Source organism: Eleginops maclovinus, chromosome 15, assembly GCF_036324505.1.
Source record: "Eleginops maclovinus isolate JMC-PN-2008 ecotype Puerto Natales chromosome 15, JC_Emac_rtc_rv5, whole genome shotgun sequence".
Lineage (NCBI taxonomy): Eukaryota > Metazoa > Chordata > Actinopteri > Perciformes > Eleginopidae > Eleginops > Eleginops maclovinus.
The window spans coordinates 14,116,785-14,144,634 of NC_086363.1; the positions used below are offsets into that span (position 1 = coordinate 14,116,785).

Genomic DNA, 27,850 nt, shown 5'->3' on the forward strand with positions numbered 1-27,850 from the left:
ATTACAGAATAAAGAGCGATGGCATTTAAAAAGGTCCACATGTGGAGGGGTTGACATTCAAAGTGCTGCCACCTTAAGGTTAACTCCATATGAGAGGTGGTGGTGAATGCAGGCTTTTAAAGCATCAGTCATGTCATGTGAAATATCAGATTTCATCCAGGAGGCAGACAGTGTCGTTATAGATGCACAGGTAAACAATGCATTGTTCTCCAGCGCGACTGGCACTTCACTCAGCTGTGTCTTACACCTGTGATATTAAGGTCTAAGACCAGTTACATGAGGCGGTTTGGCTGCCCAGGCTTTATTTGTGAAATGACCATGGCTATAAAAAGAGGAGTTGTGCACAATTACCATCAGATGCTGCCCAAGGCTGATTCTTCACTCCCGCAAAACGAAGACGTTTACTCTTTTATTTGTATTTGAAAACAGTGGACTTAAGTACTTGCACTTTCTTTGCCTGCAAATAGACATTGACAGCCTTTGCTTTGAAATTTCTTTGCTTGGCTTGGTGAGGGTTTCAGTTGGGTGCACAAAAGAAGCAATAAATAAGGCTTAAGAGAGACCTCTTGAAAATACTTGGAAACAAAATCATTAGTCAATTGACTTTGTGCTCTACTCCCCCGGTGAGCCAACATATGTGAAGGATCTTGGCTACATTTTGTTTAAGCTTCAATGTTTCCATTTCATGGATCGCCATGAATTTTGGAACAGATATTTAAGGTGGCCATATTGTATCCTGGTGACTTTGGGGATAACTTTTCATCCTTAAATTTCAGATCAAATCTGTAATTAGTGCAACAACCACTTGTTAGCAAACGCTCACATGCTAATCTTAGAAGTGAATATGGTAAACATTATACCTGCTAAACATCAGCATGTTAGCATTATCATTGTTTGCATGATAACTTGCCTACTTTTTTCATTGAGGCAAGGCAAGTTTATTTGTATAGCACCTTTCAACACAAGGCAATTCAAAGTGCTTTACAAACATAAAATACATTAAGAATATTAAGAAATAGTGCAGCACAAACACATCATAAAAAAACAGTCATTAAAAAGCAAAGATAATAAAATAAACATAACAGGTATAAAATACATGAATAAAAGTTACAGTGCAATGTTAGATAGGAATCATTTAATTCAAAGCAGTGGCAAAAAGAAGTAGTAAGAGTAGCAGCGGACCTGCAGGTTTCTGGTAGTTTGTTCCACGCTGCTTCTCCATGTTTACTCTGATTTTGGGGACAGCAAGCTGACCCGTCCCAGAAGACCTGAGAGTTCTGGATGGTTCACAATTTAGCAGGAGATCTGAAATATATTTTGGGCCTAAACCATTCAATGCTTTATAAACCAGCAGCAGTACTTTGAAATCAATTCTTTGAGCTCAAAACACCACTGTGCCTAAGTGCGGCTTAAGTTGCTGTCATGACTTTAGTCTTGTTGTCACTGCAGAGGCATTGAATTGATGGATTGCACACCAAAGCACAGTTAAACTTCCATAAGATGTCATTTTAAGAGCATTTTTGTCAATGAAAGCTTTGCCAAACATTGTTCTGCTCAATAAAGAGATGGACAGAAATATTGCACTCTCTCCGCTCAGCATCCATCATGTTGAACAAACAAATGTCCGTTACCCTGTCTCAAAAAAGATTAGATTTCTCTTAAAGTCATTTTGTTTATAGAAATCTAACAAAGTCCTTGTTATGACAGATGCTTTTGTTGGAGTCGAGGCAACTTTTGATCTCTTTGTCATTATTCTCCCATTCCTCCCTTTCCATTATTTGATTGTCAGACCCCATGTTTTTTCTTCCAGTTGCCCCTGTGCACTGAGCTCAGAGGATCCACAGCCAGCCATTTTAATAATATACCTAAATAATGGTTATATTTTAAATGCAAATTACTTAATGAGACTTTGGGTGATTCAATCATGCAGCATTTGTGGTCTGACCTTAACTCTTGGCTAACAAATGACTGGGAGCTCTGTGTTCCTCATTAGGAGCTCCACGCATCATCACACTGCCAAGTACTCCTCTGCCATAACAACAACTACTGTACGCACCACAAAAATGTTTTCCTTTCATCTTTACAGTTTACTAGAAATGAGCTTTTCAATGTGATTTCTTTTAGCACTGTTGCACAATTTGAACAAGTGTTCAGTGTCGTGCAGAGTTGAGAGTAACACTTTATATGAAATGGCATCAAACTCTTAACATCATGCTACGGTTGATGTAAACCAACAGTTATTAACAGGGCCAGCTCAATGTTGCTAGCATCAGTGTAGAATAAAGAAAGCTAATGACACTGCCAAATTAATGACTCTTTCTCCCCCTCCAAAAAATCCCAAATCACACAGTGACTGATGGGATAATGAGTAATAAAAATGCACAGGTGCCGAATTAGGTATTGCTAGAAGCTGTATCACTATAGCAATGTAAAAAGTAAGTCACATTTCTTTCTTCAATAGTTATCATTTTAATATATTAATATCATTTATAATCATAAACTTGGTACTACAGTAGTGCGTGACTTATTGCGTGATTTGCAGATGATACTCACACCCCTTAAACCACTCATTGAACTTTAAACAACTAAAAAGGTTTTAGGTCAAAGAAAACAAAAAAAATCTGGTACCACAAAGTCTCCATTCATCCATTCAACCTCTATTCAACCTCTATACCTGTTTATCCTGTTGAACATAGCAGGGGTTTACCCAGCATGCACTGGCTCAGCTTGCATGTCTGGCCTCATACAGACACAGCAGAAAAAACAACTGAGCCACTGTGCCTCCCTTCATGACGATAAAAAGAAATCTTGAAAAACTGCAAAGTGTTTGCAAACTATTGAGGCAATAAATCCGGACTGTGTACCATAGTGGGGACATTTACAGCATCTTGCACAAATATTGTAAGAAGTGCCTCCATAAAGACATCAAAACATTCCACCAATCCAATAAAAGCAAACAATTTAGATTCCTGTAGTTATTATCAGTGTTGGGTGTAAGTCGTTACAAAAGTAACTGAGTTACAGTAATGTATTACTTTTTGCTGTAATGCAGTAATATAACGCATTTCTTCTGAAATGTGGGTAATAAAATACCTGTTACAATTCTCAGTAATGCAGTTACAACACGTTTTAACCCGAAATGATGAGGTGTTTTGTTTCTAAGAATTCACAAACATCGCGAGACATTCCGACACCAGAGAAATAATTGTGCAGGTAGAATAGTAACTCAGTAAGCCTGTTAACTATTGGTTAAGAGGGCTGCAGAAACAGATTCACGATGGAGAGCTGCAGGCTCGAAGAAAAGAACAGAAAAACACACGAGTGCGCGCAGGCCAGAGCAACAGAAGGTAACTTTCTCTCGGGCTGCATGCTGCTTGAACCCCGAGATGTTAGCCCAGTTAAATGGAGCATGAGTTTAATTTCTAACTATTTTCCTAGTGTTCAGCATATACTGCCAGATAGATAGATATATTAAATTATTGATCTGCAATAAAATATATTTTAGCATTTAAAGCCATACTTTTGCGGTTATTTGGTGAAAGTAACTCAAAGTAACGCATTACAGTTCAGAGACAGTAATAATGTAATGTAACGTATTACTTTAAAAAGACAGTAATAAGTTATATGTACTGTATTACATTTTGGAAGTAACTTGCCCATCATTGGTTATTATGTCACAAAGACAAAGGTATATTAATCGCATTTTGAAGCTGTGATTGAATTTAAGATGACGTCATACAGCTCTGGACAGCTTTAGCCTCAATTCTCCAATCCTTTAAAAAAAAAAATTGGTCCAGTCCGAACAGTCCTTGCTGCTTTAAGTTGCTGCACCATTGGGCCATGAGAGGTACCTACAACTTTAAATCACTCCTAAACCCTGACACATGTTATTCGATAGCCTCTCCTGCCACAAAAAAGTGCAAATCACCATAAGAACAATGAAGGCCACATAGCTTGTATTCCTCTAATTCTGTTCTAATAACAGTACTGCCTACTAAATTGCAGCCGTAATCAGATTAGATACTTCAGGGAAATAACAGTTGATAATGTTTGAAGAGGAGGATAATATCCCTGTTCAAATTAGTGTGCAAATTGGAATGGAATAAATTGTCTGTTCAACATAATATTTTACAGAGTCTAGAGGCAAAACATTTCAAAAGTAATTGAAAGAAATTAGATTGTGATTACCAAATTTGATTCATCTGCTGGATTACTCTACTGGTTGTCTGACGTAGGTAATCTATAAGAGTAATGTGTAAAAGAATACATTTTTCCAGTTATCTATCGCTAACACATTATGGCACCGTTGACAGAATAGTGGCGGTTCTGTATAAATAATAGTGTGGCTCAGTGCAAAATAAAGCTCTTTTCTCGGAGTAAAGGATTCAAATTAGCATTCATTTAATATGAGGTTTCTAGCGCGTCTTAGTTTTACTCTATTATCACCTCAAAAGTTATTTTCAACAAACTAGAAGTTAACTAATTTCCCTATTATCAATTATTGTCAGTCTAACAGCATGATTAAATCAAGTAATTACTTTATAATTGCTTGGTGCTGCAGTGGAGCACTTGTTTACATACTGGGGTTATTATGCCTTAAATTGCTATACAGGTGGGTGAGCAACTCTGTGTGTCCTCACCACAGCATTATTAAAGGAGTACATGACACCTCTTGTTGTCCCCGACTGGTTTCAGATGTACCGATCTCTGTGAGTGCGGCACTGTTGTCTCGCTGCCAGTGGACTTGGCGGTCTGTTTCAGTTTCGTTCTCCGCCAGCTATGCCAGGAGGTACTGTCAATGTGGTGGTTTGACTCAAATAACAATGTAAGGTATGATTGTCGTATCGCTGCCCGGTCCCCCATTCCATTATGACACCCCCTGTCCATTTGATCCATTACTGGGGTTATTACTGTGAGCTATAGCTTAAATGTCAGCCCACTTTGAGTCATCTTGTTTTTTCTCCAAAAATAAAAGAGCAAGTCTCAGCCTCACAGCACAGCTTTCTTTTTGCGTTCAAGTTGTCTCCTTGGTTTGAAATTTTCCAGCTGCCACTTAAAGTAAAAATCTGATTTCAAGGGACTGTTTGTGAAGTCTTGCGGGTCTGTCAACGAAATGCTGTATGTTGGAACTGATAAAAAAAAGAGAGAACACCCTCAAGGTCACATTTGAAATTGAAACAATTTCATCACAGGACATTATGGGAATGACCATGCATCTGAGGAGGCAATAAATGTTGACAAACGGGAGCCAAGTGCAGTCTGTGTACAGCGCTGGCACCTGTTATTTTTGTAGCGTTGTTTACATATTACCAGTAGCAGATCTGTGACCGGCATTCCAGTGATGTCATAATTTGATGGTGTTCTTTTTTTCTGCAAGCCTGAGTTCTCAAACAAATGTGCAGTAAGGTTCAGAGCTACAACAAAAAGAGTATAACAAATCATTAGCATACCATTTCATTTCAGTAAAAGGGACCTATAATGGGATCTGTCACCAATTGAAATGCAAATAATGTATGTTGTTCAATTGAAGGACAGGGCTTCTGATAGATGGTTTAATCTAATACTGCTAGAAAATGCTTGCCAGCACCTCTATTGACTTTTATATGATGGTGCCACTGACTGGGAAATATAGAGAATATGAAGTGCATTCTGTACTGTACATGTCATGATTCACTTTGGCCCACAGAGTCGAAAAGGATGGTAATATCTCAGCTTGAAAAGGCAATCTGAGTTTTACACAATGAAGACTTGTATTGTTCACTCGTGGACAGGAGCTTAATTGTGTTTCAACCATCAAGTAATGTCAGACACTGCAAACATTTTCTTTCATATTATTTTAAGAAGGGCAGTGTAGGCTGCTTCACATTTAATCAAAGAAAGTTGGGGAACCATCAATTTGTAGATCGACTGAGTAATTATTCCGGGTTTTCTGAACCCAGACTATTGAAAAGGAGTTTTTGTCTACTTATTGTGACATTAAGATCAACTTGAAATTAAACTTTTTTGCAGATTATTGTGGGTTTGTGTATGCATGTGTTCTTTCTCTCTGGAGAATAAAAGCAGACTGAAGACCATGTGTTTTCCACAGAATGATTACCTTGACGAGGTTAGAAAGGAATAAGTGCAGCTGAATGAACCGTCTGCGATTCACTGAACGACAGCTGCTGATTTGAACCGTGTTGCCTACGCAATATAAGCTTGATGCAAATAGAAAAACAAACATTTAAGATCAGCAAGGTTGCTGTCGCTTTGTTTCCCCCCCCCCCCCACCCACACAAAATTCTTATACTTTAGTGGAAAAGCACATTTTTATTGTAAATAAGCACCCTGCTTCAAGGAAAAATATAAACTCTATGGTTTAAATCACAAACATTTACAAAAATATACAGTTTAGTGAATTTTATTAATAACGACTGTGGCTCAGGATGTCTTCCAACAATCGAGAAGTGTGTGTGCATTTGAATTCATTATAAATAATTGTGTCTGTGTATCTGGTCATTTAGTGGATGTAAGCAACTCCTGAGGGAAATATCTTACTCTTTAGCGGCAGTGGCTCAGTCAGTAGTGGCTTCGACTGGGAATCGTAGGGTTGCCGGTCCAAGTCCCCAAACATACTTGAAATATGGAATGTGGACTGCTACTTGGAGAGGTCCCAGTTCACCTCCTGGGCCCTACCGTGGTGCCATTGATAAAGGCACCGGTCCCCCCCCCCCCCCCGACATTGCTCCCTGGCCGCTGTAAAATAGCTGCTCACTGCTCCTAGTACTACGATGGGTTAAATGCAGAGGACAAATTTCACTGTGTGGGACCAATAAAGAGGTTTTCATCCTCTGATTCTTCTACATGCTGAATGCCAGCTAGTCGCTAACTCTTTCTGTCTGCTCTGCTGTTTGGTGTAGAGCAGGGGTGTTCAAACTTTTTTCACCGAGGGCCACATACAGAAAAATATACGGAGAGCTGGACCACTTATAGCGGTGAATATTGTCTCAAAAGGTAAGTTATAAGTTAGCAAAACAAATAAAATGTAGATGAATAATGCGCGATACTTTAAAAAGCTTTCAAAAAACAGCCTACATACCATCTCTCTTTAGGCTCATTAATATATTTGAACATATATATTTGAGAAGTACAATATAAGGCAAGCAAAAGTTTAATTTGTCATTTGCCATATTCCATTATACTTTTAGAATTGGCAGAGGGCCGATTCAAAATGGCCTGCGGGCCACATTTGGCCCCCGGGCCCCTAGTTTGGACACCCCTGGTGTAGAGCATGTAGCTTTTTTACTGAAAACAGCTGCCTGATTTTTAAACTGTAGCAAGAGTGTATTTGTAGGCCAGACAACTGAACTTCGAGTTGAAGATGGTATGAACCTCCTTGAAGTGAAGGGGCACTGTAGAATGCGATGATAATCATCTGCTGGTTCATCACTATGAGATTCCTTTTTACCATTTTATTTGATACATTGTTAGTGAAAGAACATTACAGCTGCTGAAGTTAATATTATAGGTTTCCAATCATATCAGTTAGCGCTCAATCTGAGTACATTAACCCAAGCATGCTAGTTTGATACTCTATATGAAAGGTGATCTTACAGAATGCAATCATTGTGGGCTAGACTGTCTTTTATCGCCTGGACATTTTGACATTGGACACTTTGGTTTTAATTTCTTTGGCTGTATATGCGGCTTTTGTACAGTAATTGTCACAATTTCACTTTGGGTCCTCACGCAAGATTGTAAGTGTAAAAGCCCAATGAGAAAATATACAATTAGCATTGTAAGCTAGCATGAAAGAAAACACCACCTCTTTGCTCTTTGAGATGGACTATTTGAATCACTTTATACTCCCTACCTATAAAGCAGATCCATTTGAGTCTTTTCTCTTTAATTTGTGAGCTTATATAGCTAGGATTTGTCTTCACATATTCACTTCCTGGCATAATGGTCCATCCACCGTGTCCAGTGTTCTTTATTTTATATTAAGTGTCCCCTAGGGTTGAGCTATCATTACAATGTATAAAGTTTGTTTTTAATCTTCCTGCTGAAGGAACCTACTTAAAATGTATTGTGGTCAAAAAAGAAGAAAACATTAATATTTATCAGGTGGAAACACAGAGAGAAGAAGAAATGTAATGGTTGTTCTAATTCAAATCCATTAAATTTGTATTGAGCAAGGTGAAAATGTGACTAGAAATCTCTTGGTGTGTGACCTGCATATTTTCCTGGTAAATGAGACATGTTAAATGATGTGCCAGAGGGAAAATGGGTCTTTTCAAGCAGCACACACTGTTCCGATCATCACAGATAACCAAGCTGGAAGGCCAGGGACCTAATTTAAGGCTATTTACCATGCGCCAGATTTTCATTGAAGCTGCACCCGGCTTCAGCAATGGGCAAAAAAATAATAATGGAGAAAACCTGCAAGAGGAAAAGGATTTAAACCTTACATAGCCCACCAACACGATCATTTACATTTATAAAGATTTACAAACACGTTTAATTATTAATTCATCTATCTAATCTTGTGATCCTTTTCTGTAAATGTTTTCTGAGCTCCTCCTCAGTTTTAGTACTCTCCCAGAAAGTAAGGCAATCCAGCAAAGAAGACCCACTTCGTTCAAAACAAAGACGTGGGATGTGATTAATTCCAGGGCACATCTTCTGGCTGTAGCACCCTTGACTGATTCATCAGACTTGAGCAACAAAAGGAACACTGTTTTTTAATCAGTCGTAATCCTAGATCAGCACTAAAGCAGGATTTGTCTCTAAATGAGTGATTGTTGTCGCTTCTTGACATGTTTAGGCACGTCGCAGTAGAGGTGCAACAATAAATGTTTAACAAAGAGATCCCTCTCCCCCTGTCTCCCTGCCTTTTGTTTGTCTTTTCGTTATCGGCTGTTCTCCACTCACCCGTTTTATAATCTTCTTGACCATTTACATATCCAGCTCGGTCAGACTGTCCTTTAATAGGAATGGCAGCATCATTTGTTTAAGTAAATTCCCAATGAAGAAGTTTTAACCTTCAAGTCACAAAGATTTTTATGTCCCGTTTGCATTTACATGTGTCCTCGTTGATCTGTTCACACCTGGCATAAGACCGTGTCTCCACATTAAGTTATGACTTGGGTTAGGATCCATTTCCCTGCCCTATATTCAAAGAGAAAACGAACAAATGCGTTGTTTTAGACCAAATAGAGGCAGCAATGTCCACCTAGACCGCCGGAAAATAAAATAAACCCGAACATAACAAAAAATAATTGATGGTATTTATTTACAATGAGCTCTTTCTGAAAAGCAGTTATAAACTATGCTTTTTGTGGTTTCATTTTGAATTGTTGGTTTTCTACAGTTAAAACTTACAAATGTCATATCAAAACAGTTTGTTATAAGTCAGAGTGCACCAGGTAAAGAATCACCTGCACATTGCTTGAAATTGCATACCGTACACACACAGTTAATATATGTGTGTAGAGGCACTATGTTTTACTCTGATAAGTAACCCTAGGTTGAATAATATCTGCTTTAGGTAAACAAATAAAACGGTCAAATTAAAGCTTTATAATGGCTGCATTATTAAGTTCTGCTCAAAGCACTTACTGCATGTTGGAGTTGTTGTTCCAGTAATTCGTTGGTATTAAAGTTTATTTGACAGTGATAGAGGATGTTGTGAACTCCCTGAAACGGGGACTTAGCACCAAAAACGCCTCACCCAGGCTCTTCTTTTCAGCCAGAGTTATAGCATACTTGACTCAGAAGAGATAGTGTACCAATGAGAAAAAGGTGGGCTATTTTCTTCTGTTTCTGCACACAAATATACTGCCTCATTTCATCTGCTTAATGACCTTGTTTAAATGAGCCTAATGACTCTCACTAATGTCTTGGCATGGCCAAGCAAGCAATGTCCTCTGCATGCACACTGTATATCTCCATTATGAGGCCCAGCCTCTATGGAAAACACATCCTATTTATTGTTTCCTCTCTTAAGAATAATACAAATATTTTGCAACGGCTCCTCTGTTAAGCTTTAATGTGTACAGGTTACAATTTCTGCAATAATCTGAAGCATTATTTATCTACATTGTGGTTTAGTCTTGTGTTTAGTAATAGCTGAAAGAAGTAGAATACCTCCATTTCATCAGATGGTTTAATGGTAAATACTACTTTTAGCACATTGCTTCCCAGGCAGTGGAGTTTTGACAACAGAATTGAGTGCTGGAAAGGTCACTGAAATGCTAAAGGCAAAATATGATTTCAAGTTGGCTCTTCAAAATTCACAGACAATACATGACAAAAGCGAAATGTTAAATGTACATATCCAGATGTATTGGCACTTATTGCAGTCTTCGTGTCACAGCTTGGGATGGCTCCTCCGAGGCCCCGTCAGTTTAAAATGTGATAGTTTCCATTAAAGTTCAGAGTGTGAATCCAGCACTTGGGTTCTATGTTATGGATCAATTTAAATATGGGACGATGCTTGGCGTCAACACAGATCAATATGTGGGCGAGCTTCCTGATGTGGTCTTAACCACCAAAGCTGTTCCATTATGCCAAGTGCTCTTGTCTAACACGTATGTAGAAGCACATACAGTGGAATATGTGACAGGAAATCAATGCTTTCTGATGGGGACTGAAACCTGACAGCTCAATAAGCTTTGGAGGGAAGATGTACCCTACTATTCCACCTCTTCTTCCCCTTCCCCCAATAACTGTATCCTATTCCTACAAGGGACTTAACGGCTCAACCCTGCAGACTATTTCAGATTACAAGCTGCCGTCAACAAGTGCACAGGGAACTGGTGTGCAGGGTTGTTTAAGGGAAATAGGAATCTGTATAGAACACCGATGCTGTTGCTGACAACAGAGGTTTCTTTAAGGCCTGTCTCCAAAGGCATCGTTACCTCATTCAGATACAGTAGAGAGGTTTTACACACTCCTGGTCAAAAAGAGGGACCTTTTTTTAGATAAAACTTTAGTCAAAACTGCATCAGCCACTACAAAAGAGCATATATTAACAGACATTGCATTGAAAAAAATGTAGGCGCTCCCTTTTGTTACGACTAATTGTTCTTTTTGTTCTTTGCCTACGAAGATTTCTTAGGTCTCTTATTCTCTCTTTATGCTAATTTAATGCCAGATTACTGCTGTACGGATAGAACTGACTGATTTGTCGACAAAAATGTATGAGTGTGGGTCAACAGAGATTTATTTTTTTCAGAGTACAAACCTAGAAAAAAATAGCTAATTTTGGGAAGTTTTTTTTTTTTAATATAACTTCATCCAAGATTGTTGAATCCAAGAAACATATAAACTATTGATGTTTTTTCTTTTTTGCATTTTATTGATCAAGGGTTGTTTGATGTGTCTCTTTATACAAGTGAGAAGACTGAGAGAAAGAAGACACTTCAAACCCTAACTATTTGCACATTGGTATTCTAGTTTTATATTTGGCTGCAGGAACATTTTTTAGTAATGCGAATCATCCATGTAAGTGATTAATCATCTGACTCATGAATATTTATGTGGTCTGTCTGTGTCCATGAAGCAGAAACACTTTCATCTCTCACATTATCACAAAACAAACAAGTAAATCTAATAACGGAATTGAATCATTTTATAAATGCCAGCGGGAATAAATATTGGCCCGTAATTGCATTTCAACCACTTTCTTTCAGTTTTTAGTTTTTTGCATATCATATGCGTTCATGTACCTGAGATCTAAAGCAAATATTTGTGAATCTCCCATTTCACAGGAACTGCGACTGATAAAACAGATACTGTTGGGTTCTAAAACTTGAAGAAGGAAGTAGGCAAAAAGAATCCAAGGAGCTTCTCGTCAAGTTTAACAGCATTTATTAATAAAATGATATGATCATCTACAAAGGAAACACAGCTGTGGTCCTTCCCCATGTCACTGACCACAGTCCACATTGAAGTAGTTAATCTGTCTACAGCTGCATGGAAAAGGCCTCGATCTTCTCTTCACATCACGCATTTCTACTCTCTGGTGCTTCCGGTCTCGTCTTCTCTCAATGGTTCATCACTCCACATATTAACATAGGACATTGAGTGATAATTAGATAACTAACCCCCGAGCCTACAGGTGGAAGCTGGGGTGGTGGTGGGGCAGGCGAGCATCGCCACCGTGAACGCAGTAGCAGCAGCAGCGAGGTGAACGCATTAGCAGCGTGAAACAGCAGTAGCGGCAGCAGCATTAGTGAGGCAGAGGTAGGTAGATCCAACATCTTAAATAGAGCGCAGGTTTAGGAGACTGAATTTGGTTGGTTGCAAGAGTGGCGACGGGCATTATGTGCGGATGTATCATTGGTGCCCGAGTTGACTGCCTTGAACTACCTCGCAGGCTTCTCGCCCATTATTGCAGCATCAATGAGTGAGAGTTAGAGGCGGTGTGTTTAGTATGTACCACGTGTCATTCTCCCTCCACTCATATGTACGATCTCAGCTACATGCTACCGTGAGGCTAAAACAGTAACATCCGGTACAACCAGAAGAACAAAGTCTGGTTCGTCCGGAAACAGTGAATTATGTCAATTAATGTTCCGTTTCGATATAATAATTATTCTCACAATACTGAACTGTTATTATCATGATTGGAGGAGACGGAGCATTTTCAGTATTTACATTTAAAAAAGAAATACAATAGGGATAACATATTTATGCATACTTTACTTTATAACTAGGTGCTGAATGTTTTCAACTTTTTCCTCTTCGCCAAATTGCGTGCCGTAAAACAAGCATGGAGAGATCAACCAATCTTAAAAAAGATCCTAATTTTACTTCGACACAGGATATGGACCTTGAAATTACTTTTGCCATCTCTATAGAACAGCATTAGCATTTGAAAAACCCAAAACATTCCAAATCCAAATCAAGAGAAACTCATTCAGGGGTATTTGAAAGGCGGCTCTAAACACACAGAAAGGCCTTTTGCATAATAAATCCTCCCATTATTCAGGCAATCGTCTGTTTATACACCTGCCGCAGTGTAGTTCATGGCTATTTCTCAGTTTCTTTAGGAGTCCTAGGTCTCTAATGATCCCAGCATGTCTCCCAGCATGTCTTTCCACTGTATATCTTATGCTTGCGTTGTGTGGAGTCCCCACTGAGCTTGCAGTGGAACAGAGCGGCACTGACCACTTCATCTTGTGGAATAAACCAGTCTTTCTGTCTCCTCCTAAACCCTGGGGGAGCAGTGCTGGAGCTTCCAAGACTGGAACCTCAAAGGTGGGATCACTGCCACATGTGGCTGCCTGTGCACAGCTTAATGTGTCTTTTTGGCTGATAAAGTCTCAGGCCAGGAGTCCATATCCCTGCTTGAATCATGTAACTGACATAAAATAGATCTGGAATTAGAATATAACTATTTTTGTTTAAATGTGAAGCTTCAATGTTGACTAATAGAGGATAATTAGTTCCTCTTACTAGAAAAGGCTCTCTGGTGAATAAAAAGGCTACAAAAAATAAGAGATAGTAAGCGACTCTTAGGCACACTGGTAATTATATACCTTAGTAGAGTCATGAGGGGTTTTGATTTGACAGCGCTGATGCAGATTCTGCTGTACCTCACTTAATACAGCTATTTTTAGGAACCCCCAAAGAAAGGTGATAGGCACTCTGTAGCCAACTGGCATATTCATTACAGTGTCCAGAGTTCATCTGAGTGGAGCTGATAAATGTGGTCATTGTGCTCTCATAATGTCGCAGTACTGTTTCATTAATTAGGCACATTTGCAGCACATACTGGCCATTGGCGTTGCCTCCATTTTCAGTTTAATTACTCACACTTGTAAGCCTTGATTAGAGATTTTGCCTTCCAGGTGTTAAGGTGATGTAACACTGGATAAACGCTTCAGTATGTGCAGTTGAGCAAACTGAATCCTACAGATATAGTTTGGATGTAACACAAAACAGCCTTGTTTACTTTAATACCATCTGGTTTGAAATAAGCAATTTCAGGGCTCATATTTGGGCATTTCTCAGACCAGTGTCGATGCGCCAGAAACCTGACTGTTCTGTATTTGCGGTCTCTATTGACCGTAGGCTGCTTCTTTGTCTGCCAGATCTGTGTCCAGCAAAAGTCAAAAGGACTGCTCCATGGGATAATAGCATCCATCTTACTGCTCTGTCAGCTTAATATCAGTATGTGTATAAGTATCAAATCATAAACAATGCTTCAGACCTTTTTAGAATCCAACTTTTGACTATCGATGCTTTTTCTAGAAGACAAATCTTTGACTGATCTTTTACTTAGATCATGACAAACAGAAGTCCTATAAACATGATCCTCAAGGATCATTTTTAAACATATAGTTGTTTGTATTGGACACAAAGTTTTTTGAAACCTAACCCTGTAACACTGTGTGAAGTGATTGTCTCATGAACAACAAATGGTTGGTGGATTGCATCTATAAAGCCCTTTTCCAGTATTTACAGATCCTTAAAGTGCTTTTACATACATGAGTAAGCATTTGCCCATTAACACATTTATACAGAGAAGGTGCCACCTGCTAAGGAAGACTAACATTCACACACCCTGGACCATGCAATCAGGAGCAATACAGTCAACATCGACATGTTGACTGCAAGGGCTGGGGATTGCACCAATGACCTTCCAATTGGAGGGCGACAACCTACTTACAGAGTCACAGCCGACCCAATACACTTACTTTTGATAGCTATTGTTTGAGAAGAAGGGTTTTCAAGTGAAGTGTGGAGGGAGAAGTTAATGGACAGGATACGCGAACAAAAGAACAAAACAACTGAAAAGCATAGCTTCTCCTTTTCTTCTACAAAGGTAAATATTTGCAGGAATTATGTCAAACACCGAGTCTTATCTCTTATCCTTGGGGGTACAAAATGTAAAGAAAAAAAGATTCATTGAAATCTATAATGCTGGCACAACAGAAAACTTATTTCATAAATCCCTTTCACGCATGTAAAATCTAGAATGTAAATGGATTAATTTGCCCCAGCTCTTCCTGTAGACAACAACATAAAAAATAAAAGATTCAAGGCAATGTTTTGAAGCTCAGTATATCAGAGAGTTGTTTGTGCAGTACGAACATGGTGGTTATGAAATACTTTTGGTCAGACAATATGCCAAGTTGGATCTTGAACCACTATATAAGTGTGTGTCCACTGCATTTTCTCCCAAATTTCCATCCTGCCATATGGTCATCTGGATTTTTGGCTTTTCTGCCAGAACATCAACTATTTGGCTTGCAAATTGCATGTGTTGTAAAATGCATTTTAAAACTCCCAACACAGCACTATTGGCAAAGTAGATATTGTTTCCCTTCATATTGCAATATCAATATAAATTCAATTTATTCGCCCAGTTAACGCTTAATTATTACAGCCACACATGCATTTTATGCTCACACACCCACCCAAGGCTACTCATAGCAGTCGTTTTGCTTCAATTTTGACCACAGACAAGAGCTACACAGTCATCTCTTGGTCTCCAAGGCTTCTGCTGTGACAGGCAGTAGATATTTTTTCCCCAAACACTCACCACATATCAGCCAGGGTCACGGCCTGCTGGAGACCTATGTCTTTCACTGTGCCTGCCAGTGCCAATAGAGGGCAATAGGGTTTTCTGACAGGCTCTTCTGGGAGGTGTTACCGTGACATAAGGATGTCTCCACAGCTCGTATGTCCAAGCAGTAATCCCCCTCTCTCGGCTGCCTCACCACCGCAGTGTCCCACAAACAAAACTTGTTCACGAATCCGCTACATTGTCTGCAAGAGAAAAGAAAACACACGTGAAGGAGGTCCTGAGGTCGGGTTTGGAGGGCAAGCGCTGCAACCTCTGAGCACTCATGGGATATTAGGTGCGGTTTCCAGTTCTGCTTTTCTGCTGAAGCTTGTCGGCCTCGCCCCTCTGATCGTGCCTCTCTTTTCTTGAATGTGTGCGGCGAGCCAGGAGCTCGCTGAGCTGTCGGAGTGTCTTAGCTGAAAATTTCACTGGAAGTGAAGTCCGTTCCCCTTCAGTCGTTTGGCCCGAGGCTTGAAATTATAGAGTCTGTATCCGTAGCCCTTTCTGTGGTGCATCAATAGCCTATAAACCCACAAGGCGCCTGTGTTGTGTGTTTTCATTATGTTTGTCTCGCGTGCTGCCGGGGGTCAGTGTTAAACGTTGGCGCCTGGAAGGTTCTGCTTTGTTTGTATTTTCAGTTTTTAGTCCGCAAACTGCCAGTCATGAACAGTCAACTCTGTGTAATGGCAGACATGTTTCTTGTTTAAAGTGATATTGCCTCCATGCAGATGGGGATTTCAGATATGACATGTTTTTAAACTGCCATATTTCTTCAAAAAAGTGTCAGGTGTTCTCAATGGTGGCAAGCATTGTTCATTTCCAGTCAACACTGAACAAACCTTGTTTTAGGTAAACAATGTTTTTTTTGTTATTTACCTATAATGTTATTTATTAAAACATTTCTACTTAATATAATCTCATCTGACTGAGGTCTTTGTATCTTCTGAATGAAGATAGTATTTTTTAAGATATTATGTTGAATTGTATTAAGGGAATTTTTTCAAATGCATTGCCCTCAGCAGTAATAGATTTGATATGAGCTGTGTTATTAGTCATTTCTGCCTAAAACTATCAGTTATGTATAGATGTATTTATTATAACTGTCTCCAATTTACAAGGAGAGGTTAAAACATAACCCAAGATTTCGCTTTTTAAGTTCAACAATGCAACACTTTGTGTCTTCTGCGATGCAGTTGATATATCGAGTCGCAGTGTCTGTTAACATGTTTAAGTGAAATACAATGGATCCTGTGCAGAAAAAGGAAAAGTATTACCCGATTTCTCCCTGCCCTTCAGTATGCAGCCATCACACTGAATACGCACCTTCTCCTTCTATCGCATTATGCTGTCCGGCATGTTGGAGCACCAATCCGTTTTAAGATGGCTGCCAAAAAAATGGCGCAGTAGACTCTTTGTTTACTCGTGAGATGCTCTGCTATGTTCCAGTCTAATAGATTGGACACAGCCGCCCCGTGGTTCGGCTCCAGCATTCAGCACCATTATGACGGAAACCCAGAACAAATCCACTTCACATTTAGGTGTCAGCGCGTTGTCATGGAAAAGAGATACCTCTATACAGTAAGTGAATAATGTTCGAAAGAAAATGAGTTGTGCGCTTTTGTACTCTCCTTAGCGTTGCTGGTCAGTGTCAGACCACACTTGGTTCGAGCTTTTGGACGGAGCATGAGACGGAAAAATATCTTTTTTTCTCCTCCATTTTAGAAAAACTGAAAATGATCTGTCAAAGGCAATGATACGAGGCTATTTGATGGATGGGTTTGTCTTATTCTGCCTCTCAATCTTTCACTCCTTCACTGCCATTTTCTTCTCTTTTTTTCCTCCAAAGGAAAGCCATTATTTCCATCACCCTCCACATTTCAGCCAAATTCGCTGTATCTGTCCATGCCTGGCCAAAGGGAAGAAAAAGCTATTCTGTCGGAGTTGAATTTCATTTCCTCTCCTACGCATAGTTTTTTTAAAGAAATATGTGCTGCTGGTGTGGGCTTACAATGCAATATTATTTTACGCGTACACAAAATATAGCAATACTCGGCGGTGACTGCTGTTATTGAAATTTGGTTTATAATTACATTTGTATACATGCATCTCCCCGGAGATAGTGTGCAGTCTGAGGAGATGTTTTTTTTGTATGCATTTAAATTAATCCATAATGATGGCTCCACGCTGGACCACCAAAAACCAGGGACATCCTGGTAGATCTATTTAGAATAGATTAACAGATAAACCTATCAGGAAAACAACTACCTATTAATAGGCCTGATTGTCATGCCAGCGGATTGAAATCAGTGAACCTCTTCTTCTGCTATTCTTTCTGAGAGCGTTGCCACTAGTGTAACACTGAACCTTATAAGGTATAACATTATTAACCAGTGTAAAACTGGCCTGCATCTTGCACCTCTCATTGTGTATGGCAGTTGTGCTAATGACATTTCACTAGATTAGCTTTTCACTGTGCTATTGTGACCTGCCTGTTTTATGTGAGTGTTTGTGCTAGCTTGTTCGCCATTAAAGGCCCAAGCTCCCCTTCAACCCCCCTTTCTTTTTCTTCTTCTCTTTCTCTTGCTTTTCTCAAAACCTCTCACTACACTGCTTTTTTCGTCCAGACCTGTTATTAAATCTCATAGCAGTTAGTTGATTTGATCAGTGTGTGCTGAAACGTTGTTTACCCCAGTGGGCCCTGGGTGTTATAGACATACTCATCCCTCTCTCTCGCTCTTACTTTCTATTTCTCCCCGAGTCGAGTCGAGCAATAAAGTGATTTCTCTTGGGAAACTAAAGCCCTCTCTTAACTGGATTGGACCACTACATGTTCAAATCTTAGGTATACTGGCCCATACCAAAAACACAATAGGCACAAAGAGCTGCAGCTTATGCAGAATGTCCATTGTGGTAGTTTTATATGGATGCCTGGTGTCCTAAACCGTGTTATTATAGGATTGAACTGGTGCAATAACTCAGCCAGAGAAAGACTGGCTTGAACAAAATGCAAAGGCAAACACAAAGGCATAAGCAAACGTTTTCTGTTTGTTTGGATGTGGATGTTGTGGATAACTAAAAACAATCAAAGCCGAGAGCCCTGGCTCACCACACGGCCCCTCCTATATGTACCCAAAGCAGATGGTGGCCAGTGGCAGGATGTTCTGGTAGGCATTAATGCTGCTTACTATTGCGATATGGCAGGGAGCACATAATGACAGATGTCAGTGTTCCCTATGTCCAAGAAAATAACTGATACGCTAGCCAGACTCTGACTGCTGTCTACCTGGATGGAAGAGCAAAAGTATATATTCAGGCCCAATGCATCTTGATTTTATCTTGCTCTCTACAATACACTGATTTGGCATATTTGCAACAGTCTGACGTTTAATAAAGGGGAATGAACCTTGCAGTTCTGTGCGTGCATTTGTTTGCTTATGTGTAACTGCATTTGTGATTGCTCAAGAGGAGCAGATGGATATCCTGTTCAAATTCTGAATAAGGCTTGAAGGGCAACTTGAATGAAGATGGAGGGCCATACTGAATTAAATAAAACCCTATTGCTTTTACAACACAAAAACACATCGGTGAAAATCCTTTTTCATGGACTATTTGCTGTTTACAGGCAATGTAAATGTGTCCCATTTGGCTTTGGGAAATTGTATTACGCATTTGAAACTGTCTATCTTCTATATATCGAACAATGAATCAGTTAACCCATTGAACAAGCCAATTCCTGCTGTGAATTGCATGTGTGCATTGTGTGCAGAGACAAAACTCAAGGTTCATCTGCTTCGGAATTAGGAAGAATCCTAATGTGTGCGTTCAGTAACATATGGAAATGAATGTGTATACTGTAAGTATGCAAGTTCCATATTCCACGTTTGCAGTATGTGGTCCATATGCACTAATGTTTGCTTCAGTAATAAAAAATAAATCCCCAGCCAGCTTGACAACAAACACAGAATGGCTTGGCATGACACGAAAATTATTTATCTGGCTCCCCTCCTCCACTCCAGCATGGTTTTTGTCGAGTCAGAGGAAACCATCTGCTGCCCAGTGATAATGGGCGGCCAGGGAGGAGGGGACTGGAAATGAGGAGAGCAAATACAATTGAGAGAAAATGACAGGCGCTGTCCCAGAAGCTCCAGTCCCTTCCTTCCTACCAGCAGCAAGTCTGCCATCTTAATAAACATCCCATCTGAAATCTCCTGGTGTGTGTGTGTGTGTGTGTGTGTGTGTGTGTGTGTGTGTGTGTGTGTGTGTGTGTGTGTGTGTGTGTGTGTGTGTGTGTGTGTGTGTGTGTGTGTGTGTGTGTGTGTGTGTGTGTGTGTGTGTGTGTGTGTGTGTGTGTGTGTGTACTGAACATGCTGTGTGTGTGTGTGTGTGTGTGTGTGTGCACTGAACCTGCTGTGTGTGTGTGTGTGTGTGTGTGCACTGAACATGCTGTGTGTGTGTGTGTGTGTGTGTGTGTGTGTGTGTGTGTGCATTGAACCTGCTGTGTGTGTGCATACACACCTGTGTTTCCACAGTGTGTGTATTTCCCATCTAACCTTGATCATTTTCAACTCAGAATTGTTCCTGAGCCCAGCTGATATGTTGTCAGTGATGGCGCTGACTAAGAAACTTTTCCCACCCGCTAAGACTGTGACAGCTGAATTACCTTTCAGCAGAAGAGCTTTTTTCAGTTTTTTATCCTGTTTTGAGTAAATGGGTGGGAGATTTAATGAGGGAATAATATTAAGGCAGGTGCAGGGCCAAAGAAAAGTGCAAGTAAACTCTGCGAGGTAATGAGGAGTAGCCTTTATATAGGGGAAGGTAAAGCATGACTGGAGAGGAATACAGTAAAGCACAGCGCGAAAGAGGAAAAAAGTCTCATTAAAACAAATAGAGGGCTATAGAAAACAACTCCTCACCTTGAAAATGGTCCGAATTTTTCCTTCCCGGGGTCTCCAGGGTTCTCGTATTGAATTGAGTGCTTAGGGCATTCTCTGAGTAAACCATTTCAGTTTTCTCTTGTCTGAAGCCGACAGGTTGAGCTGGACAAAAAGACTTGACAGCCGTTCTCGCCCTAAACCCAGCTTCATTCTCTCACTCCATCACTCTGTCCTTTACTTTGCCTTGGGATGTTTCCCTTCGCTGTTTTTTTTTTCTTTTTTCTTTTGCCCCTAGCACTTACAAACTGTCAGATAACTTTCAGTATGAATTTATCAAGCCAGTGACACTCATTGAACCTGTGTGCTATTGTGAAGTTGTTTATTACGGAGCAGATGTTTGGCTGCATCAACACCATGTAATGTCTTTAAGTGTTAAAGGCTCTGTAAAGCTGTGATAAATCCATCTTGCAGCAGGGAGGTTCAATTTTTCCTGCACCGGGATCGATGCAATATGTAAAGCCAAACATTAATTTACTGCCAACTGAAATGTTTGGTTCGCATTTTTGTCGTGGTTGGGCTTTGTCGACACAGCTGTCGAAATGCACGATGGCATGCTTGATAAAGTGGACGCCGGGTCAGGGAGGATAATGGAATTGAAGGATGGAGGGAGGGATGGAGGGATCAGCCAGGGGGACACAGGAGGGGCCTGGTGACCAGGTCTTTTCTATTAACTCAGGAGGCCTGCTGGGTCGAGGGGGGAATCGGGCTTGGCTCTGCCCTCTCCCTGCCTGGTTGTTAGCCCAAGCGTCCAAGCTGCAGACAGGGAGAGGCCAATATTGCTCAGGGGTCCAGTGGTGATTGACCCGGTGTTTTCATCAGCCTGGGCTCGCCTGATAACATTCCTCACCCCCCTACCAGAGCAAATATAAAAAGTTGTGGGTGCATAGAACGGCTTAGGGAGCTCTTAGTTTGGTCTGGTGAAGTTGCATTGGATTTGCCCAAACGCATCCACACATTGTCTCCCAGCTTTTCATTTTCTTTTTTGAAATTACATTTTTCTCTTCTCTCATGCCTGCAAAAAGGATTTCATTGTGTTTACTTTATTTGTTGTATTTGTGTTCAGAATACTATTATCTCACTTGACTGAACGCAATGTTTAATTCATTGCAAAATTAAGATATACAAAGTCTCGGGGAAGGATCTGAATTTGAATTTTGCCTACACTAGAACATTAATTGTTATTAGTATATAAAAAGGAGAAATACTGGTCTTTCTGCAAATACTCTTGAGGCTGTGAACAAGATTATTTTTGCCCTCGTTCCCATTACATATAGTCTGTAATCAGCACTCACTCACTTACTCCTAATAATATACTGTGCTCAATCATCACAGCTCCCTTCAAGACCTTTAAAAACAGATTGATGACTGTGATTTGTTGCTTTTTTCATTCTAGCTATAACATATAATATTGTATTTTCACCAAAGCTGCACCGGTTGGGATTTATTGATCAAGTGACACAAGTAGATTTGGTCCTTATTAAGATAACATGGAACTTTATTTTCCTGTGGGGAAATTCAGGAGTTTAAAACAGCAACAGAGTGAGAGTGAAAAACAAGACAGTACAGATTCATAAGAGGATAATACATTAAAAATAACCTTATAAAAATAACAGTTAAAACGAGACATATCACGAGGCAAAACATTGATCATTTGAATAAACATATAACCATATTTAAGTTCAGGTTATTAAATATATTTACATGGATGTGTGCAGATGCGAGTGCAGGTCAAAGGCATTTGTACTAACAGATTTTATGTATGTACAGTATGGGTTTTGCAGCGTGATGGCTACATGCACAACCCCGAGGAGCTTAGTGTTGTGCCGAAGAGGGATGAGTCTGTGGCTGAACGTTGTCCTCCTCTCCACTAGCTCTGCATGGAGGGATGGGAGGGGTTCTCAATCCAGCTTTGTTTTCATCCTCCCCACTGCCTCCTCCTCCAGATTGTCCACTTTTCTATTCTCTTATTTTTTTCTCATACTACTCTCATGAGTTATATTGTTTTTTATGCTTTTCTTTAGGTATCAGGTCTGTCTCCCGGAGATAACCAGACCCCAGGACTGCTGCTGGCCCCAGGGGTGAGGTGGGGGCAGACACCCATCAACCAGCTCACACCTTGGGATACAGATGAGCCCCCTGCCAAGCAACATCGAGAAAACGAGCCCACTGGTAATGAATCACACATACACAACATTAACATACAGGTGTGCCTACGTACTGACAGACACAAGCACCCGCACCACCTGATGCAAGTTTTTCATCATTGCACAGCAGCAGATGCTTGCATGTACACGGACCAATTGCTTGCACCCACTTGTGTTACACCTCGGACAGCTCTGGCCAGCTACATTAGCATCTAATGCTAATGAGACATATTTGCTGCTTTGCCCTACATAAAATACACATGCCTCCACAACAGCATACTTTACATACACAATCATGCATAATTAACATTCCAAAACACCATCTTTCCATAAACCAGCTCAACTATTTACTGTATATAATTATAGAAATGTCAGTTTGATAGGAGTAAAAAAAATTGGTAAAGTGCACACACTCACAGGCTTCCAGTCCCCGACCACCTTCACTATGCTCTCATTTTATTGTCCTTGTTCATGTTATAGTGTCACTAAATGAAGCTGATTTAGTCTAAATTAAACCTTTGAAGAGAAAGTCCTCCAAATGATCTTCACCAGATCTAATTTAAATTTTGACCTTATTCTATTCATGCCCCTTTTACATCGTGTACAGAACAACAGTGGCACAGCAGTGCAGTGCGCACGCCTGACATCAACGGGTTAAGCCATTGTTGAAGTGTTTTACTCTTATTGTAATGAACTCACCCAGAATGGCTATGCCCTAGAGCAGTTAATTTCCTTCCATCGCTCTGCTGGCCTCTGCCTCCTGCTCATCACAAATGTCACTCATTTAAGAATAAAACTGGCACAGAGCATGTTCCACTGGAAATTCCTGCTCACCAAATCCAGTTTGTAGACAGCTGCTACTCTGTGGTATAGCAAAAGCATCAAAACATGTTTCTGCCCTCTTGCTACTGCCTGTGCGTCTCTCCATCTAATTGGAATTCGCATATCTTACATATAGATTGCTTCTTGAATGAATTATTAATCAGTTTGACCCAGGAGGGATGCTTTTGTAGGAGTTGGGATCTCCCATGGAAGCATGCTGTTGTGATATCAGTGTATGGAGCACTGCGGCGGTGTGCCCCCCTGCTGTGCACTGAGGGGCAGGCTGAATTGACCATGAAGTGGTGGAGGTCTTATTATAGTGCGTCAGTGAACAAGGCCTCGTCCCCCCCCCCCCCCCCCCCCCCACCACCACCACCACCACCCACCATCACGGCTCCTACACCCACACTTCAGCTTGGAGTAAACTTTGAGGAGAGTGAGATGTCCCAAACCCAGCACACTGTCGCATATGACACTCAATTCGGAGCATAGTGTTGCATATTGATTTGCATGTGTGCGCTATTTCAAACTGTGACTGGCGTTTGCAACGAAGCCAGCTCCTCTCCACACTTCACTGAACTGTGTTGCCAGAAAGTTCTTCTGCCAAGTGTGGCAGAATTAATCAACGTTTTCTTTCAACAGAAACTTCACTGTTGTGTCTGTTCAAGAAAGTTTATCCTTTAGAAGTTTTATTTCTACTTTACTCTCGTGCGAAAATAGTTCTTGTTTGGACATCATGATTTAGACCTAAGCAAATTGTGGAATACAAAAAAAGGACATGGAATTTTCAAAAGATAACATTGCATTTTTTAACTCATAATTATGCGATAGAACACAGCCAGCCTGATACATTTATATATTACATGTAATATTAATGCACATTTTGTTGAACTTTCCAGAAAGGACCTTTTGAATGTAGGCCAACGTTGGGTCATGATAATACAATTCTTTGATCAATGAATTATTTATTTAGCTGGTTAAAGGTCAAAGAAATTGTTAGGGACAAAAACATAAAATGGGAGTACGGAGTCTTTAAATTCTTATCAACATCATCGCTGCATTAAACACTTGAAACTTCATACAGTAAAATGTAGAGTTCTTGTACTAACCCATTTAATTTGAATCCTTTTATCAAGATGAGCCACAAAATAAGGGAAATTAAAAAGTGTTGGTAAAAGCTCAATGACGTGAATAATGAACTGTCCTCTGGAGTCTTCCATCCCCACCCTTTTATCTTTTGTTCTTTTCTTCTCACTGCCTGTCTCCATCCCTTTCAGGCCGGACTATTATATCAGCAGGGCCAGTTTCATGAATAATGTGGACTTTTTTTTCATTGCTTTTTGCCTGCTGTGATTTAGCCTTTGGCTCTTTGGCAGACTGGGATGCTATTTTTGGAGTTTGGACCATGGCGGGAGGAGCTACAGATGAAGGAGTAGGAGAAAATGAGTGAGCGAGGGAGGCAGCGTTCAGGGCCAAAAGGGCCGAGCACACCCTCAGCACTATGCCCTCAGGGTTAAAAAACGATTGGCTCAGAGTGTTAGGGTAAACTCCTACACAGATAATGCTGTCGATTCTATGTTTTCTATGCTGTCGATTTTCACATTCAGAAAAGCATTCGTTTTAGTGTAGAAAAGTAAATCTCCTAATCTTATTATGATGTTGATCTTGGGAACAGATATGTAAATCGCTGCAGATATGTTTGATTGATATTAAGTCAAAAACAAACTTGGACTGAAGCGAAGCAGCACACAGACAGATGTGGTGTGGAGAGCTCAAGCTGGAATCCACTTCTCATGCGGTACTCGGTCTTTATTTGATCTTCCTTAAAATCAATCTGGAATTTGGGTTGGTTTTTTTTGCCCTGTCTACGACTTGTAAATAATATATTATAGCTACAGTATAAACAGCGATTTATGTGAAGGCCGAATAAACAATTGATTAATCTCTCCCTTTTATCTTATGTTGTCTAAAGGTCCTGCCTGGGCTCCACCAGTAGCAGCTGTCAGCCAGCCCAGCCTCCTGCCCCACACCTACGCCCTCGCCCAACCTCCCTCCTTCAGCCACAGCGTGACTGCGCAGTCACCCATCATAGGGGTAACCCCATCCATCCAAGCACCAGTTCCCCCGCAACACCCTCTAATGACCGCCCACTTCCAGCTGACGCCCCACTCCACCCAGCAGCCTCCCTCCATGGTGCTCAGCATGCCCGGGCAGCCTCCGTACCCCTCCATTCCCTCTGCTCTCGCAGCCCAAGCCAACCACGTTGTTCATCCGAACCCTCACAGCGTCATGGGCAACGGCCACTTAACCTCTCACCCCGGCCTCCTCCAGCACCCCGCCCTGCCTTTGACTAACGGACAGGCGGCAGCAGCACACGCCCAGACCACAGCCGGAGACAATCAGGACGCTCCTAACGGGGTGCAAATGCTGCGCACCGTCGGGATGGGGAAGTACGAGTTCAGCGACCCGGGACATCCTAAAGGTAAGCACAGATGGCCACGTGTGTTTTAAAAGAAAAAATCTCTCTCTTGCTGACACCTGTCATGACTTTCTGTGAAAGCTTGAATCACAGCACATTTCTTTTAGCTGGCTGTGAGCTGTGAATCCAAGCCAAGAAGGTATTAGGTATTAAATCAAAGGACTCTTAGCTCTCTATTCTTTCTGACCTCCCCTTACGCAGGGTTGTGCTTGAAAATGCTTAAGTCTCTGCCCTACATCTAACAGGGCCGTTTCAGATGCCAGCAGTCATAAACAAGGCAGCAAACACTCAAGATAGGTTTGTTAAAATACAACTTGCAAACAGAGTCATTTGGCTTCAAATCTGCTCCAGGGTCGAAGAGAAGCAGAGGTACACCTAAAGCATCAGCGAGATAGCTGCTTCCAAAACCCTGTAATACAGCCTACAGTGGATTCTTTGGAAAGAACATGTTGTACAGATCTGAAATGACTATACACCAGCAGCACTGTTGTGCTCTGAAATTGGTTAAAAGTGTGTCAGGTTTATCCTCCGCTCTCAGTTGCAATATCACCAGGCCCACTAAACACAAGGCAGGAGGAGCTTTCAGTGCCTGCACTCACATCATTCACTCAAATCATTGGAAGCCTTGTTGACTGTGTTTGTGAAGGTGCTTCACAGCTCCAACTCACGCCTGAGTCTGCAAGCCGTAAATTGGTGTTTGGTTTAACCTTGGGGTTTTATGACGCAGGGCACCAGAAACAGATGTTCGCAATTCCCTGACCAATTTTCACATTTAATGAAGCTTTTAATTTAGGTTTAGATTGTTTTCTTTTTCCTGACTCATTTTGATCAATAAAATGTGTGCAAATGAACTTGTAGATTGCAAAAAAGCAATTATGTTGAGGACTGCCTGGGATACATTGAAATGAGACTGCAGGTAGAATTGGCAATGGATAATTAGAGGGGCTCCTTTGCTCGGTCTGGCCTATATCGAATGAGAGCTTTTCAGCTTATGTGTCGAATAGAATGTCACAATTAATTTAACAAGTGCATGTCAAAATGCATTGACCTTCGTCTTACAGGCCAAAGAAACTAGAGTTCAATTTGAATTACAGTATTTATACAGAGTCTTTTATATAAGCGTGGCAACACTGTAGGACTGTTAAAACTCTGCAGATGCTGTCCCTGTGATTCATGTTATCGGAAAGTTAATACATTCAGTTTGTATGGTAACAGTTTGTCAGCTGCTGTATTTCAAAGGCAGAGAGGAAAACATCCCTGTTTCAATTTCTAGACACAATATGCACTGGAAATTTTGTGCAGGCCCATATGAAGGTCAAACTGTAAATACAGACTCTTGACTGTCACATTTCCTTTTGAGTTGTTATTTTTCCATCCCTGCTTGGCATTGAATAGACATTAGTAAGTCGCAAGAACAGTGAACATGGGGAAAACATTGAGCAACAGTAAATTAGCGGCTGTGGCATATCTTCAGCATTCTCTCCCCTGACAGGAACACTTAACTTAGCAGCCGTCACAACGATGCCCCCCCCATCCCCATTGCCCTACCCCTCAAGACACTGCCCACTGCTGTCCATCTGTCAGTGCTTCTCTGTCTTTCTTTATCTCTGCCACTTCCTGTCTTTTTTTTACTATCCCTCCCTGCTTTCTGCTGTCTCTGAGATGTCATAAATCCTAGGCCACCACTAATCCAATGCACTCTACACTTTTTAAATCAATTAACACTTCATTACAATGTGGATGTAGTGTCCTGCTGTAGTGGCATACTGGTAAAATACGGAGGGCTAGCTCTTCCGAACTGCATTCTGGCTCACTTCTGGTACAAGTTTCTTAATCTTCTGTTGGTCACTTTTTTGCCTTCACAAAATAAAAGTGCAAATAAAGTAAAGCAGCTGCAGGCTAGAGGTGAGCGTTT

At 40.7% G+C, this 27,850-nt stretch overlaps 1 protein-coding gene across 2 annotated transcripts in view; it reads left to right on the plus strand.

Moving 5' to 3' along the window:
* The window catches only part of LOC134876682 (kelch-like protein 29), a 191,683-nt gene that overhangs the window by 72,436 nt on the left and 91,397 nt on the right, over positions 1-27,850 (plus strand). For both annotated transcript variants that reach the window (XM_063901738.1, XM_063901737.1), the window contains exons 4-5: positions 22,512-22,659; positions 25,429-25,938. In XM_063901738.1, coding sequence (XP_063757808.1) covers positions 22,512-22,659; positions 25,429-25,938 — 658 coding nt within the window. The remainder of the gene's footprint in view (positions 1-22,511; positions 22,660-25,428; positions 25,939-27,850) is intronic.